The sequence below is a fragment of the Nerophis ophidion genome, linkage group LG24 (assembly GCF_033978795.1).
Source record: "Nerophis ophidion isolate RoL-2023_Sa linkage group LG24, RoL_Noph_v1.0, whole genome shotgun sequence".
NCBI classification, from domain to species: Eukaryota; Metazoa; Chordata; class Actinopteri; order Syngnathiformes; family Syngnathidae; genus Nerophis; species Nerophis ophidion.
In genome coordinates this window covers 5,588,440-5,603,693 of record NC_084634.1, presented here as the reverse complement: position 1 = coordinate 5,603,693, position 15,254 = coordinate 5,588,440, and the positions used below count along the sequence as shown (strand labels likewise).

The 15,254-nt window shown below is 40.0% G+C and overlaps 2 protein-coding genes across 4 annotated transcripts in view; one reads left to right on the top strand and one right to left on the bottom strand.

Moving 5' to 3' along the window:
* LOC133542462 (oocyte zinc finger protein XlCOF22-like) overlaps window positions 1-9,848 on the bottom strand; it is a 44,509-nt gene extending 34,661 nt beyond the window's left edge. Inside the window, exons 1-3 of one of the 2 annotated variants that reach the window (XM_061886620.1) lie at window positions 9,440-9,848; window positions 8,244-8,510; window positions 2,629-6,023 (exon numbers count right to left, since the gene is read on the bottom strand). In XM_061886620.1, coding sequence (XP_061742604.1) covers window positions 4,798-6,023; window positions 8,244-8,510; window positions 9,440-9,542 — 1,596 coding nt within the window. In that variant the 5' untranslated portion in view covers window positions 9,543-9,848 and the 3' untranslated portion in view covers window positions 2,629-4,797. Of the gene's footprint in view, window positions 1-2,628; window positions 6,024-8,243; window positions 8,511-9,439 lie in introns of those variants that run through there. The other variant, XM_061886617.1, reaches the window with a different exon arrangement.
* Window positions 1-15,254, top strand: part of LOC133542457 (gastrula zinc finger protein XlCGF57.1-like) — a 170,172-nt gene that overhangs the window by 98,370 nt on the left and 56,548 nt on the right. The window lies entirely within an intron of this gene.

The following is a 15,254-nucleotide window of genomic DNA, read 5'->3' as shown; positions in this document are numbered from 1 at the left end:
TGATTGAATGTCCAGTACTGTAGAAATGTGTTTGGATATGACAATCCCTTTATTCCAAGCTATCAAAATGAAATGAAATGTAGCTTCTAGAACATGATGTATGCTGACCTTGAATGGCACATTGTCACAGCAGTGAGACCTGACCACACACCACACCACACGCTCCAAAACTGTTTGTCCTCCATGCAATCGCCCCCCGAGTCTTCCCAGCTGAACACAATTAAAGGAGGCTACCATGGCAACCGCACCATAGCAACAGTCCCATACCTGTCCACACTTCCTTGTTCTCATCGGGGAAGTGGGCGGAGCAATCTGCTGAAAGAGAAATTCAGCATGAACTGAAGCCAGCAATCAATTAGAGAAAACAAAATTAAAAACAAAATAAACAAGATAGGAAATTTGGCTCCAACAGTCAGTTTTCCTCTTTTGGTGCAGTTGACCTTGTTCTTACATTTCTCCTTCCTCCTAGAGTCCCTGTGTGTCCGCAACATGCACAGCTGCTTCCAATTGACCCTGGTGCTACTTAAGCAGCACCTTGACAGCTGGATGGCACTCGGCGATTCCACTTTACTATAGTTGACTCTATGCTTTGAGTATTTTGCTACCTTGGCCATTCCCAGTGCCATCCATCTTGGTGTTGTTTTGTCGTGTGCACGTCTTGTAACTCCAAACCAAGTTGAGTTTATTTTTGTATGTGAGTAGCTTTTGTTTTTTTTTCCCGCAATGCACATTTTGTCTTCTCTCTTTCGCACCGTCGCTTTTTGTTACTTCCTGTTTGGATTGTTTTGGTGAGTAGATTTCCGCAGTAAAAGAAGTGTTTTACTCAGCGTCCTGCGCATCCTTGGGTTCCTTTACTGTGTTGAACAGCACTCTGACAGAAGGAGTTTCTCCAAAACTCTGACAAGTTTGTGATTAAAGGCTATACGTATAAAATGAAAGGGACAAGCGGTAGAAAATGGATGGATGTACAGTAAAAGTCTGTGGGATGATGTACATTATTGACTTTTCCCTGAAATTCCAAACTTTCCCATGTTTTTTGATATTGATAATGTTTGAGGGATTCTAAAAAAAAGGGGGGAAAACTACTATAAAAAACAATTGTCATGTGTAGTTTTTTAATAAGAAATGTAGATTATTAAAACAAAACTATCCTTCATAACCTTCCACATATAATGTTGCCTTTTTCTCTAATCTACATGTAGGAGCCTAAATACTGTTTAAGTTAATTTACATTTTATGGAAGGTGCTTTATGTTTATTCAGCCAAAAAGGTACTATTTACTTTATTTGCATGATAAGAAAATTGATATATTGAATGCTTAGAGTAATTATATAAAGCTCACTTTAATTGTAATTATTACATTTGTCAAAATTTGATAAATGTAATATTTACAAATAAAGTGAGATTTATATAATTACTGTCAAAATGATTTGATGGCTTCATGGTGGCAGAGGGGTTAGTGCGTCTGCCTCACAATACGAAGTTCCTGCAGTCCTGGGTTCAAATCCAGGCTCGGGATCTTTCTGTGTGGAGTTTGCATGTTCTCCCCGTGAATGCGTGGGTTCCCTGAGTACTCCGGCTTCCTCCCACCTCCAAAAACATGCACCTGGGGATAGGTTGATTGGCAACACTAAATGGGCCCTAGTGTGTGAATGTTGTCTGTCTATCTGTGTTGGCCCTGCGATGAGGTGGCGACTTGTCCAGGGTGTACCCCGCCTTCCGCCCGATTGTAGCTGAGATAGGCGCCAGCGCCCCCCCGCCACCCCAAAAGGGAATAAGCGGTAGAAAATGGATGGAAATGATTTGATGACGTAACTGTTTTAAGTGCATATATGGCGGAAGGATCTGGGGGGTAAGGGGGTTTTTGGACGTAAGGTGTTATGGGTAATTGCTGTCAGGTGCGGTGGAATCGAGCCACACAGTTTTTTTTACCTCAGTCATACTTATTCTCATTCATACTTTTTCTAACTCGTACTGCAACAAACTCTCTTTATTTTGTCATTCATTTGTTCCCACACCCAGATTGTTATATGTTTTGAATTATTAATATCACAAGTAAACCATACAAACCAAGAAGAACGTCTGGAGTTTTGTTTTGTTGTTGCCGCAAGAAGCGGAGTGAATGTGATAATAGAGGAGCGTCTTTAGGAATCCATCCATCCATCCATTTTCTACCGCTTATTCCCTTTCGGCGTCACGGGGGGCGCTGGCGCCTATCTCAGCTACAATCGGGCGAAAGGCAGGGTACACCCCTGGACAAGTCGCCACCTCATCGCAGGGCCAACACAGATAGACAGACAACATTCACACACTAGGGCCCATTTAGTGTTGCCAATCAACCTATCCCCAGGTGCATGTCTTTGGAAGTGGGAGGAAGCCGGAGTACCCGGAGGGAACCCACGCATTCACGGGGAGAACATGCAAACTCCACACAGAAAGATCCCGAGCCTGGATTTGAACCCAGGACTGCAGGAACTTCGTATTGTGAGGCAGACGCACTAACACTCTACACTACATATTGCATAAAGGGGACATACTTATAAAACAATATTCATATTACACAAGAGAGTAATAAAGACAATTAAAGGAATGGATTCTAGAGGCCCAACAAAGGATTCATAAAGTCACACACTTTAAAAGTAAATGATCTTGTATAAAAGACAACTGCTGAAATGATGTATAAAGTAAATAATAATATGCTTCCAGAAGTGGTCCAGAAGATGTTTCAGATGTGAACCAGTAAATATGAACTAAGAGGGATTTATGTGTACTCAAAAGCAAAGGTATGAACACATGTAAAACAAATATGTACATCATGTAAAGGAGTTCATCTATAACATCATTATTATTACAAATTATTTCTGAATATCTCTAAAGACACAAAAAAGTATTTGTAACATGTTTTGTCCTGTTTATTCTCATCTTTATGTAACCCACAATGTCACTGCCTCTCGACACACCCTTGGACTGTGCGTTGTGTTTTTAGTGTTTATAAGGTGGGTTGTTGTGCGGAGAGATTGGACACTGGACACAGTGGTTCTGGATTGTGGATGAGACCTTGTGGCATTTATTTGCTCACAGTAGTGGTCCTCTCTGGCTCTGGTCATTAAGCTTTTCAGTGGAAAAGAAAAACATTCTCCTTTACAAATGTGTCTCAATGCAAAAGAACACATTAACATATGTCAACAAAAATATATAAATCTTTCTCATATTCAATATGCCCAAATGCTAAATAACAATAAATCACAAATCAGTAGTTCAAACACAGTGACCAGAATAGACATGTAAAAAAGCCATCCTTCACAACCCCATTCAATTCAGACTCTACTAATTGTTAATCACACTGGCCAACTTACATCAAACATTTAAGTACAAAAACGGAATTGCACATTTCTTCAAAACACATCAAAATGTAAGTAAACACCTTAGCTAACACTGTATTGCAACAAATTCGCTGGATGGGCATTTTTAACTCTAATATCTTATAAAGTGTTCAGACAGTCATAAAACAAGTCTCCCCTTTTCAGTGGAAAAAAAAAACATTGTCAAAGATGGCGCCTAGACTATGGTGTCCACTGAGGGACAAAAAGGTGAGGTGTGCTGAACCCACAGGTAAAAATCAACAGAATAGCGACATCCAGTGCTCATAAAGAGGTACTGTCTTATACATTAACAGGCTACTGCCTTACATTTACAGTCGAAGTGTTGTGTTCATTGTTAAATAAAAGTACACAATGTTGTATATTAAAACATGTTTTGTTTGTGGGTTTGTTTATGTGTTTTAGATCGGATGCTAAGTTTAAATAAAACTGAGTTGAGGATCAGCAGTCTAAAACCGAAGTGTCTCTTTAAGAGAGGCCCAGCTGATCGGCGTCAGGACTGTTAAAAATGGCGTCGCAGTTCATTCAGTCTCGGTAAGTTCCCGTTTGCTTTGTTTTATGTTGTCACCATGCTCATCTGTATTATGTTGTGTCCGCTGCTTTTTAAACTCCACTATAACGCTCTTGTAGCTCCGGGCGCTTAGATAAATGTTTGTTTATCGCGGCACCTGTCTTAGCGTAGGTATCGCTACTTCCTGGTTTGCCGTGGTGCATTTTGGGAGTTGTAGTCATTTACTAAAATGCACTTTACAGAGGCTTGTAAATGGTAAATAGAATGTTTGATAGATGAAACGTGCTCATGAATGATATCCCTTTATTATAATTGTATTGTATATGATCAACATGAGTTTATAAATGGTTGATATTTATTATAGATATTGATTAGTATTATTATTATTATTTATTAGTAAGGGCATTGATTTTGGTACGAAAATGATGCACTGAATTCTTCCTTACAGATTTATTACCTAACTAACTGATTGACCAAAACTAACTAACCAACTAAGAACCAGCCACCAAATAATAACAACTACTGCTGCTGTTCTCCTGCTTGGAAAATAAATAAATGAAAAATATACACACTGGAAATCTTGAGTAATAATCTGTGCACACTTGGTTGCCCTTTCCGTGGGGAAAACGGAACACCTGTAGTTGCCTGAAAAAAAGCAATCATTTGAAATATGTAATCTATAAATGTTAGAATATATGTGCTGATGTTGTTAGAAGTTTTGACAGTTTATTTCAAATCCTGCATCTTCATTTGCTGCTGCTGTTCTCACCAGCACACTTGTGTTTCTTACACTGGGACTTAGAAGAGAATCTTTCACCACACACATTGCAACTCAACACTTTCTCACCTGTAAGTGTTCTCAAAATACGGACTTTGTATAAAACTGTTGCAACTTACTGGACATGTTTAAGGGTTTTCTCCAGTGTGTGTACCCATGTGTGCTTTGAAATGGTGCTTTTGAGTAAAATCTTTACCGCAGATTGAACATGGAAAAGGTTTTTCTCCAGTGTGTGTTATCATGTGTCTTTTCAAATGCTGTCTTTGTATAAAACTTTTACAACATACTGAACATTTATAAGGCTTTTCTCCAGTGTGTGTACTCATGTGTGTTTTGAAATGGTCCCTTCGAGTAAAATCTTTACCGCAGATAGAACATGAAAAAGGTTTTTCTCCAGTGTGTGTTCTCATGTGTGCATTTAAATGTTGACTTCTTACAAAACTTTTAGCACATTCTGAGCAGGAAAAAGGTTTTTCACCAGTGTGTATTCTCATGTGTGCATTCAAATCCTGCCTTTGAGTAAAATCTTTACCACAGATTGAACAAGAAAAGGGTTTTTCACCAGTGTGTATTCTCATGTGTACTTTCAAATTCTGACTTTCTGTAAACCCTTTACCACAGATTGAACATGAAAAAGGTTTTTCACCAGTGTGTGTTCTCATGTGCACTTTCAAATTGTTACTTTGTGCAAAAGCTTTACTACAGATTGAACAGGTAAAAGGTTTGTCTCTAGTGTGTCTTCTCATGTGTGTTTTCAGATCACTATGGTATTTAAACGTTTTGTCACAGAGAGAACATGTGAAGTGTGTGTTGTCAGTGTGACATGTCTTATTATCTTTAGAGTCTTCATCATCAGTGTCAGGAGAGTGTGACGTTGTGTCCTCACTATCTGATAGTGGAGCTAAGAGCTTGTCTGCTTGTGATCCTCCACAGTGGTCTCCATCAGCTTCTGTTGTCATGTGTTGAGTTGAGCTGCTGCTTGGAGGCTCCCCCCCTCCCCTCTCCTCACTCTCACCTTTGACCTCATCATCTTCACTCTTCACAATCACACTAATCACTGCGAACTCCTCCAGTCCTACAAGATGCTCTCCCTGCTGACTGATGCTGTGTTCCTCCTCTTCCTCTTTAATGTGAGGGCTCAGTGGGTCCTCATCTTCCTCCTTTATGTGAGGGATCAGTTGATCCACCTCTTCCTCTTTAAAATGGGGTGTCAATGTGTCCTCCTCTTTCTCTTTAAATTGGGGGATCAGTGAGTGTTCCACTTCCTTCTTTATGTGTGGGGGCTGTAGCTCCTCCGCCCGCATCCTGAAGCTCCACTTCTGTTGCTCAGGGTGAAGATGTTCTTCACAGATGTCTGCAAGACAAACACACCATCTCTGCTCAGTCACACAATGCATTCAGTACTTTTACATGCACTTAGGATAAACAAGTTATTGTAGGAAATGTCTTGAAATCTCAGTGACGCACAAACACGCTGCTCTTTACAACATTATTCACAGGAAAATAAAAACCAACCAGGACGACAGGACTTTTTACTACGGCTGGACGATATGGTTTAAAATTGATTTTGTGATACATTATTTCATACAGATTTACTAATAGAACCATTTTAAAACAGGCCACACAGACTCCTAATTTAGTTGCTGAAATATGCAGTAAAATATTACATCACTTCCAGTATTATTTTGCCAAATAAATAAACCAGATATAAACAGTAAATAAACAAGTACATTAATAATAATTGTTTTGACAAAATAATACAATAACAAATGACACAATATGTTACTGCATATGTCAGCTGCCAAATTAGGAGCTTTTGTAACCCGCTTTGAAATTATTCTGTTATCAATCATATACCAAAATATATATCGTGACATATATTGTTATTAGGATATAGATTTGAGATCATATCGCCCATACCAAACATTGGTTCGCCGAGTCATTTTGTTTGGCCCACCAATTATATTTGTTTAATATTCTTCAGATGTGTGTGTATGTTTAAAATGTTGTACTCCTGTTCTACATCACGTGGAAGTGTCATGTCATGGGGATGGTGTGCTTTTAACTAAGGGTGTGACGATACGGTCAGCTCACCAAAGGATACTCGATATTGGCTTTAGGAGAAGGAGACAATATTTTGGTGGTTAACATGATTCTTACACATATGTGTACTTCATGTGTATATGAATGTACTTTCCCTTGTGTGCTTAGTTTTACTGTAACTTCATAGTGGATAATATCTATAAACAACCTCAATTGTTTTTCATCTTTAATTTGAAAGACTGTTTACTTCTCTGACAAATTCAAAGGAAAATGCACTTTATAAAAATGTCGCCTGTCATTCACAATCCTTATGTAAGACATATATATAAATTCTTTATGAATACAAATTAGTAAATAAACGTCAGCAAAAATCAGCTAACATTGGAGTCAATGGGAGCTCCTCTATTAGACCCACAAAGTCCTCCAAAAAAACATCCAAAAACTGCCAACAATACTCCATTTACATTTTGTGACCTGAATATTAACCAAGTATTAGTGATATTGTTATTATAAGCGCTAACGTTAAGGACCTACTTTTAGCGGCGCATTGATCACAGAAGTAACTAGCTTATGCTGCTATATTGACATACTGAGCTGCTTTCTCGCCTCTAAGATGGTGAAAGCTAATTCTAGATTATAAATCATGCTTCTCACTTATGTAGTAGAAGGTTGTGGACATAAACCGAGAACTTGGTCAACTTTGACTTCCAACTTAGACTTGGAGATGGAAAGAAAGACAAAAAAATACGCTCTTTTGCACCCACCTATTTTTAACCCTTTGTGAGGATTAATTCTTCATCTAAACGGGAAGATATGAACATCCCATCAGTTGGCATCCCAGTGAGAGCAGACATTGTATGCTTAAAGGCCTACCGAAACTCACTACTAGCGACCACGCAGTCTGATAGTTTATATATCAATGATGAACTATTAACATTGCAATACATGCCAATACGGCCTTTTTAGTTTACTAAATTGCGATTTAAAATTTTGCGCAAAGTATCCTGTTGAAAACGTCGCGGTATGACGACGCGTATAATGACGCGTACGCGTGACATCACGTATTGTAGCAGACATTTTGTTTCAGCCCCGATCCACGTGAGGTAAGGAGGACGGCCTCTAGGTCACATGGTTACACCCCAGCAATTACACTGTTGATGATTGATGAGCATCCATCCATCCATCCATCCATTTTCTACCGCTTATTCCCTTTCGGGGTCGCGGGGGGCGCTGGCGCCTATCTCAGCTACAATCGGGCGGAAGGCGGGGTACACCCTGGACAAGTCGCCACCTCATCGCAGGGCCAACACAGATAGACAGACAACATTCACACTCACATTCACACACTAGGGCCAATTTAGTGTTGCCAATCAACCTATCCCCAGGTGCATGTCTTTGGAAGTGGGAGCATTCATTTTTAAATGGTGGTGTTAAAAAGCAAATATATCTCCATCTTTAGTGATAAATGTGGCCCCCGGATGAACATGTGTCACAAACATTGTATTAGATGATATGTGGATGTTGTGCTTACTTGGACTGTGATGAAGCTGTGAGGACTCAGGTGGTTTGTCTTCATGCTCTTCAGTCTTCACAGAGACAACAGTCAGTGGAAACTTGCTGAGATCAGCCTCCTCCTGCCCTACAGGACACTCTCCCTCCTCTTCCTCTTTAAAATAAGATGGCTGCGGATCCTCCTTGTTCCCTTTAAGATGTGAGGGCTGTGGATACTCTGAAGTGAAACTGTCCCCCTGCAGATGAGGGAGACATTCTTCTTGGTGTCCAATCAGCTGATGGATGTCTACAGGACACAAAAAAAACACATTTTAACTCCTACATGCTAAATATTAAATCGTACATGGAATTTAGGGCTGTAGCTATTGAACACTTTATTAATCAAGTGTTCTACTGGAAATATTTCCGATTAGTTCAGTGACTGGATATAACATAGTGTTGCTTGGTTAAAGACACATTTAAGCGACTATAAGACATTTCACTTAATAATGAACGGCCAATTGGTTTGAGATGGTATGAGATCAAGATGTCATCTTTACATCAGGCTTTGTTTTTCGACAATCACTGCCAAGTTAAAGTACCAATGATTCTCACAAATGACACACACACTAGTTGTGGCGAGATTATTCTCTACATTTGACCCATCGCCCTTGATCACCCCCTGGGAGGTGAGGGGGGCAGTGAGCAGCACTGGTGATTTAACCCTCAATTCCAACCCTTGATGCTGAGAGCCAAACAGGGGGTAATGGGTACCATTTTAATAGTCTATATGTCTATTTGAAGGAAATAACAGGTCAGTACAGCTTTTACACACATATATAACTTGTCAAACCTGCCAGCTTGCAGGCTAGGTTTACAGCGTCAGTTACCATGGTAACTGACTCTGACTTTGTCTTACCTCTCAATTTTTGGAGGTACAACTCTCAAGTTTTACATTCTCAGGACTTTGCACTTAACCTGCTCTCTGGAATATTCCCCCAGTGACTGTGTGAGTTTTGTGTAAACATGTTGATACACATTGTTACAAACTGAGAGGAACATCAACCTCTCATAAAAATTGTGTGTCTGAAACTGTCTCGTTTTTATGAACAACATAAAACAATCAGTGCATCATCCTCACATGACAATTCATCTTCCTATAGACAATCTATTCAAGAATAGTGTTAATAATAAATATAAAGTGAGTAAAGATGTGAGAGTAAGAAGTAAACAAACCTGTTCTGTGTAACACAACTTGATGTTTTTGATGTTGTCGCTCCTTCTCCTCTTTTGTTGGACAAAGTTCCTCCTCGTACTCTGCTATGGTTCTTTCGCACATTTTCACACAATCACAACACTTTACACTCACACTTGATCTCTGCTTAGCGATGTGTTTTGATCACTTCCGCCTCTCTTTTTTAGCAGCTAACTAGCTAAGCTAACTAGCAAGCTAAGCTAGCTGGATAAGCATCAAAGTGCGCTCAGACTAATATAACCGGATGCAAACAGTTATTAACGATGTTTACTCTATTTACTAGAGTGTAATAAAGGACATATATGTGTACATGGAGGCACAGATTAAGAACACTGAACTGTCTTCACCGTCAGACGCCATCTTGCTTTATCCTCGCCGTGTTTGGTTCGCGCGCAGTGTTGTCAGATCCCGCGAGAGAAACAAGTAAGCAGCGCTTTTCCAAATCTCGCGAGAGGAATAAGTACAACCAATTTTCCACAAACTATTTTATTATATACTATTTACTTGTTGTGAAAATGAAAGTAAACTTGTCCATTTCAAAATTTCAAAACAAAGACATAAAACGTATTTCTGTAAAAAGACTTCTACTGGAACAGCTGAGACCCCTGGTGGCTCCTTCCCTGGATCCTCTACAGCAGGGGTCGGGAACCTTTTTGGCTGAGAGAGCCGAGAAAGCCAAATATTTTAAAATGTATTTCCGTAAGAGCCATATAATTGTTTTTTTTAGCACTGAACACAACTAAACGTGTGCATTTTTAAGTAAGACCAATGTTTCTAGAGTATAATAGGTCTCTTATTCTTTGTCATAACATTGTTATTTCTGAAGCTAACCGTGGAGGGGCGTGGCCTGCGGGCCTGCAGCGAAGCAGGGAGTTGCCAGAACCGGCCTCGAAATCAGCGACAGGTGCGTAGATCGCCCACCTGCGCCTTGTTATCTAATTCACTGTCGCTCTGTTATAAGCAGCAGCCAGGAGGAGAGACGGGGTTGGGGCTGGAGCCAAAGTGTGAGCAAGAACAAAAGAGAAATATACAATTGCTGGAAAGCAACTGAGAGACTTATTGAAAAATAAAACAATATTGTAACCCTGAAACAGGCTCTCATGTCGGTGCTTGGTGGTCTGAAGAACCCCCAGGAGGGCAAGCCCCACACTAACCAATAATAAATAAGTATCTTCTTACCATTAACGCAACTTCTTGAACATAAAAAAGCATGAGAATGTTTTATATTTTAAACGTTATTTTTAACAAGTGGAATTATTCATTATTTATCGTGTCAAGCGATGTCAGCTCAGATTTATCCGAGAGCCAGATGCAGTCATCAAAAGAGCCACAACTGGCTCGCGAGCCATAGGTTCCCTACCCCTGCTCTACAGTTTGCGTATCAGCCCCATGTTGGAGCGGATGGTGCTGCATCGTGCTCACTCTCACCTGGATGGTGGGAAGGGAACTGTGAGGATCATGTTCTTTGATGTCTCCAGTGCCTTTAACACCATTCAGCCAATTCTGATGAGTGACAAGTTGCTCAGGATCGGTGTCAGTTCATCCATTGTCTCCTGGATCACTGATTACTTGTCTGACGGGCCCCAGTTTGTGCGACTGGGGAGCTCCCTGTCAGATACTGTGGTCAGTGGTGTAGGTGCTCCACAGGGAACTGTCCTGTTCACCCTGTACACCTCAGACTTCCAGTACAGTTCCAGGTTCTGCCACCTGCAGAAATATTCTGATGACTCTGCTGTGTGTCAGAGAGGGACCGGAATTGGAGTATAGGACACTGATTGCTGACTTTGTGGAGTGGTCTCAGGCGAACCATCTGGTCCTTAACGTGGACAAGACCAAGGAGCTGGTCATCGACTTCAGGAAGTGTATGACCCCAGTGGAGCCCATCAAGATCCAGGGCCGAGAGGTGGCAGTGGTGGGGCAATATAAGTACCTGGGAGTTAATTTGAACAGCAGACTGGACTGGAAGGACAACTGCAATGCTGTTTACAGGAAGGGAACGAGCAGACTCTTTTTCCTGAGGAAGCTTAGGTCCTTTAATGTGTGCAGCAAGCTGTTGGAGATCTTCTATCAGTCTGTTGTGGCCAGTGCCCTTCACTTCGCTGTGGTTTGTTGGGGGAGCAGCACCAGCAGAAGGGACTCAAACCGGATTGATAAACTGATACGGAAAGCCGGTCAAACTATTGGCTCGCAGTTGGAGGCGTTTGTGTCAGTGAGGGACAAGAGGACAAACTGCTGGCCATCATGGACAATCCTTCCCACCCACTCCACCAGACAATTTAGGGACAGCGGAGTTCATACTCCAACAGGCTCCTTCAGCTTCCTTCCCGCACTCCATCCAGCTGTATAATCACTCCCCATACAGCAACAGATAATATCCGCCTATTACCTGACACCTTCTATGTCAGCTACTTCTTGTTTTTTTTAATGTCTATATTCTATTTTCTGCTGGACTTACTCTCTTTTTAATGCTGGGGCTGCCAAATATACTGTGATAGTGTACATAGCATTTGGTGTATATTGTGTATATGTTATAGACATATTATATCTGTATATATAATATACTGTACACATATTAAGTATACATTGTATATATTCGCAGATATGTTATATTTTACATTGCTATACCTAGTCTATTTATGCCTGCATTGTCCTTTCCGTCCTTACACTTTCCATCATTGTAACCAAGCTACTGTGTTGAACAATTTCCCCTTGTGGATCATTAAAGTTTGTCTATTTAGTTTTTAGTATCTGAATGTATTTTGTGTGTACGCTCTAGAAAATTGACTGGTCCTGCCCTTGTTGTACAGGCTATGTTGGATGGCGAGCTAGAGCCTGAACTAGAGTCTGAAGCTTTATGCCTGGAACCGAACCAACCGAACTGAATCCACCCAACCGAGCCCCGGGCGGGTAGGAGGCTCCTCAGCAGCCGCTCTGTTTTTTCCCTTTGTCTACCATAACGCAATGTGTTCATTTCTGTCCTCCTGAACTTTCACATTTACCCCGTTACCTGGACTAAAACCCCTCTGGACACTGCCACCACAACGTGAACTTTATCCATACATCTCTGTGCCATGTCTGCCTTAGCATCGCCGGTGAAATGTGGAGACACTCCGGCACATTCAATGGGGGTCTGGCGGCAGACACTTTGGCATCTTCGGGCCAGTGGTGCAACTTGAATCCCTCCCTGATAGTGTTGTTACACCCTCCGACAACACACCGACGAGGCATGATGTCTCCAAGGTTCCAAAAAATAGTCGAAAAAACGGAAAATAACAGAGCTGAGACCCGGTGTTTGTAATGTGTTGAAAATGAAAATGGCGGGTGTGTTACCTCGGCGACGTCACATTCTGACGTCATCGCCTCCAGCGCGATAAACAGAAAGGCGTTTAATTCGCCAAAATTCACCCATTTAGAGTTATGAAATCGGTTAAAAAAATACATTGTCTTTTTTCTGCACCATCAAGGTATATATTGACGCTTACATAGGTCTGGTGATAATGTTCCCTTTTAATGAACTGTCCTGTTGCGCTTATACCCTCTTTGGTAAAAAACAAGGACTGAATCAAGTACTGTATCACATTGTAAATATTGAACGTTCTGTAACTTATGTTGAAAATGTGAATGGCCATTCGAATTTATATGTCTGTTTATTTTTCCTATAATTCTTTAATATAATTTGGTACCATCTAAAATTAAAACCTGTGTTCAGTCTTCATTACTTTCCATTCCTAGAGCTGAATTTAGTTTCTTCTGATCTAGCCCAGTTATATAATTAATCGTTTACTTAGTACTTGTACAGTGCTTTACTTAAGTAACATACAGGATATATATATATATATATATATATATAAAAATGTTTTGTTAATATATTTGGTTCACATTTTCCTCGTAGACCGTTGGACAGCATTCTACAATGGAATATTCTGGAAAAACATCCTGGATGAATTTAGATCGAAGTTAGTTACAAAGGTAAACTTTTTGAATGATTTGACTTTATTTGTGATGATTTATCTCTTATGCTCAGTCCATCCATCCATCCATTCATCCATTTTCTACCGCTTATTCCCTTTTGGGGTCGCGGGGGGCGCTGGCGCCTATCTCAGCTACAATCGGGCGGAAGGCGGGGTACACCCTGGACAAGTCGCCACCTCATCGCAGGGCCAACACAGATAGACAGACAACATTCACACACTAGGGCCCATTTAGTGTTGCCAATCAACCTATCCCCAGGTGCATGTCTTTGGAAGTGGGAGGAAGCCGGAGTACCCGGAGGGAACCCACGCATTCACGGGGAGAACATGCTCAGTCCATTTTTTTGCAAATAAATTTGAGGGAAGTTGTCACCTCCCTGCTGCCACCTTGTGGTTTGTATTGTCAGTTTTCCTCTTTTGGTGAAGTTGACCAGCGCCCCCCGTGACCCCGAAAGGGAATAAGCGGTAGAAAATGGATGGATGGATGGACCTTTTTTTTTAAAATTAAATCAACATAAAATAGACAATATCTTTCAATTAGTGATTCAACCCCCCCCCCCCCCACCCCCCCCAAAAGAAAAAAAAACTCCCTCCCCCATTCACACTCATCCACACCCACTCACACAAAAAGGAGTTGTTTCTTTCTGCTACCAAAATTCTGGTTCCCACAACATATATAACACAGTCTGCAAGGGACACAGTCCCTGAAACACACATGATTGTGTGTGCCACTAACATTATCATTAATTACTATTTTTTATGTAATTGTTTTTATATTATTTTACTTTGTTTTTTATCCAAGAAAATGTATTTATTTATTTATTTATCTTATTTTATTTTATTTTATTTATAAAATAAAAAAAGGACCTTATCTTCACCAGACCAGGTTGTTAATGAAATTAGACTTGTCTAAAAGGTTTTTAAAACCAGGTCCAGTCCAGAAAATGTCCAAGTTGGGCTCAGCAACACACACCCTCATCCATGTACAACAAAAAATTAGGGGAAACAACAGATTGCATATAATTTATAAACAAAATTACATTTTCATAAAAAGCATTTGTGTATAGTCCACATTATGTCCAAGTCAGACTCAACACACACATTCATTTTGTACACTCAAAAATAGGGAACACAACAACAGATAGCATATATGTTGATGTTGTTGCATATTTATACACATTCTTACATTTTCACAATAAGCCTTTAAGGATTTCCCATCTTTTGAATGGAATAATATTCGACAAAACAGACTTAAGTGGTGTAGCCAAACATTTTGCCAGTATCTTAGCATCATAACACTGAAGTGTTATCGGTCTCCAATTTTTTAGATGAACTGGGTCTTTATGCTGACCATTTATTTCCTGTTTTAACAATAAAGAAATACTACCTTCTGTTTGAGTGTTAGACAAAGAACCTATTTTATATGAGTAATTAAAACTTGAAAGAAATAGTTTCTTAATCTCTTCATAAAATACTTGATAAACCTCAATAGGTATTGCATCTAATCCTGGGGTTTTCCCTGGATGAAAAGATTTAACAGCTTCCACAAGTTCTTCCTCTCTAATGAGGCCTTCACATAAATGGCTTTCTTCTGGATTCAATTTTCTTTCATAATGTTCTGGAAAAAAATGTGTCGTTTCAGGAAGAATTACCGGATTAGAAAAACTATTTTTAAAGTAAAGTTCCATTTCTTTCAACAACTTGGTGTGTGTATCCAATACCTTTCCATTTGTTTTAATAAGCTTGGAAATGTTCTTTTTAGAACGATTTTTTGTTTGGATATTTAAGAAGAATTTTGAACACTTCTCACCTTTTTTCATCCAGA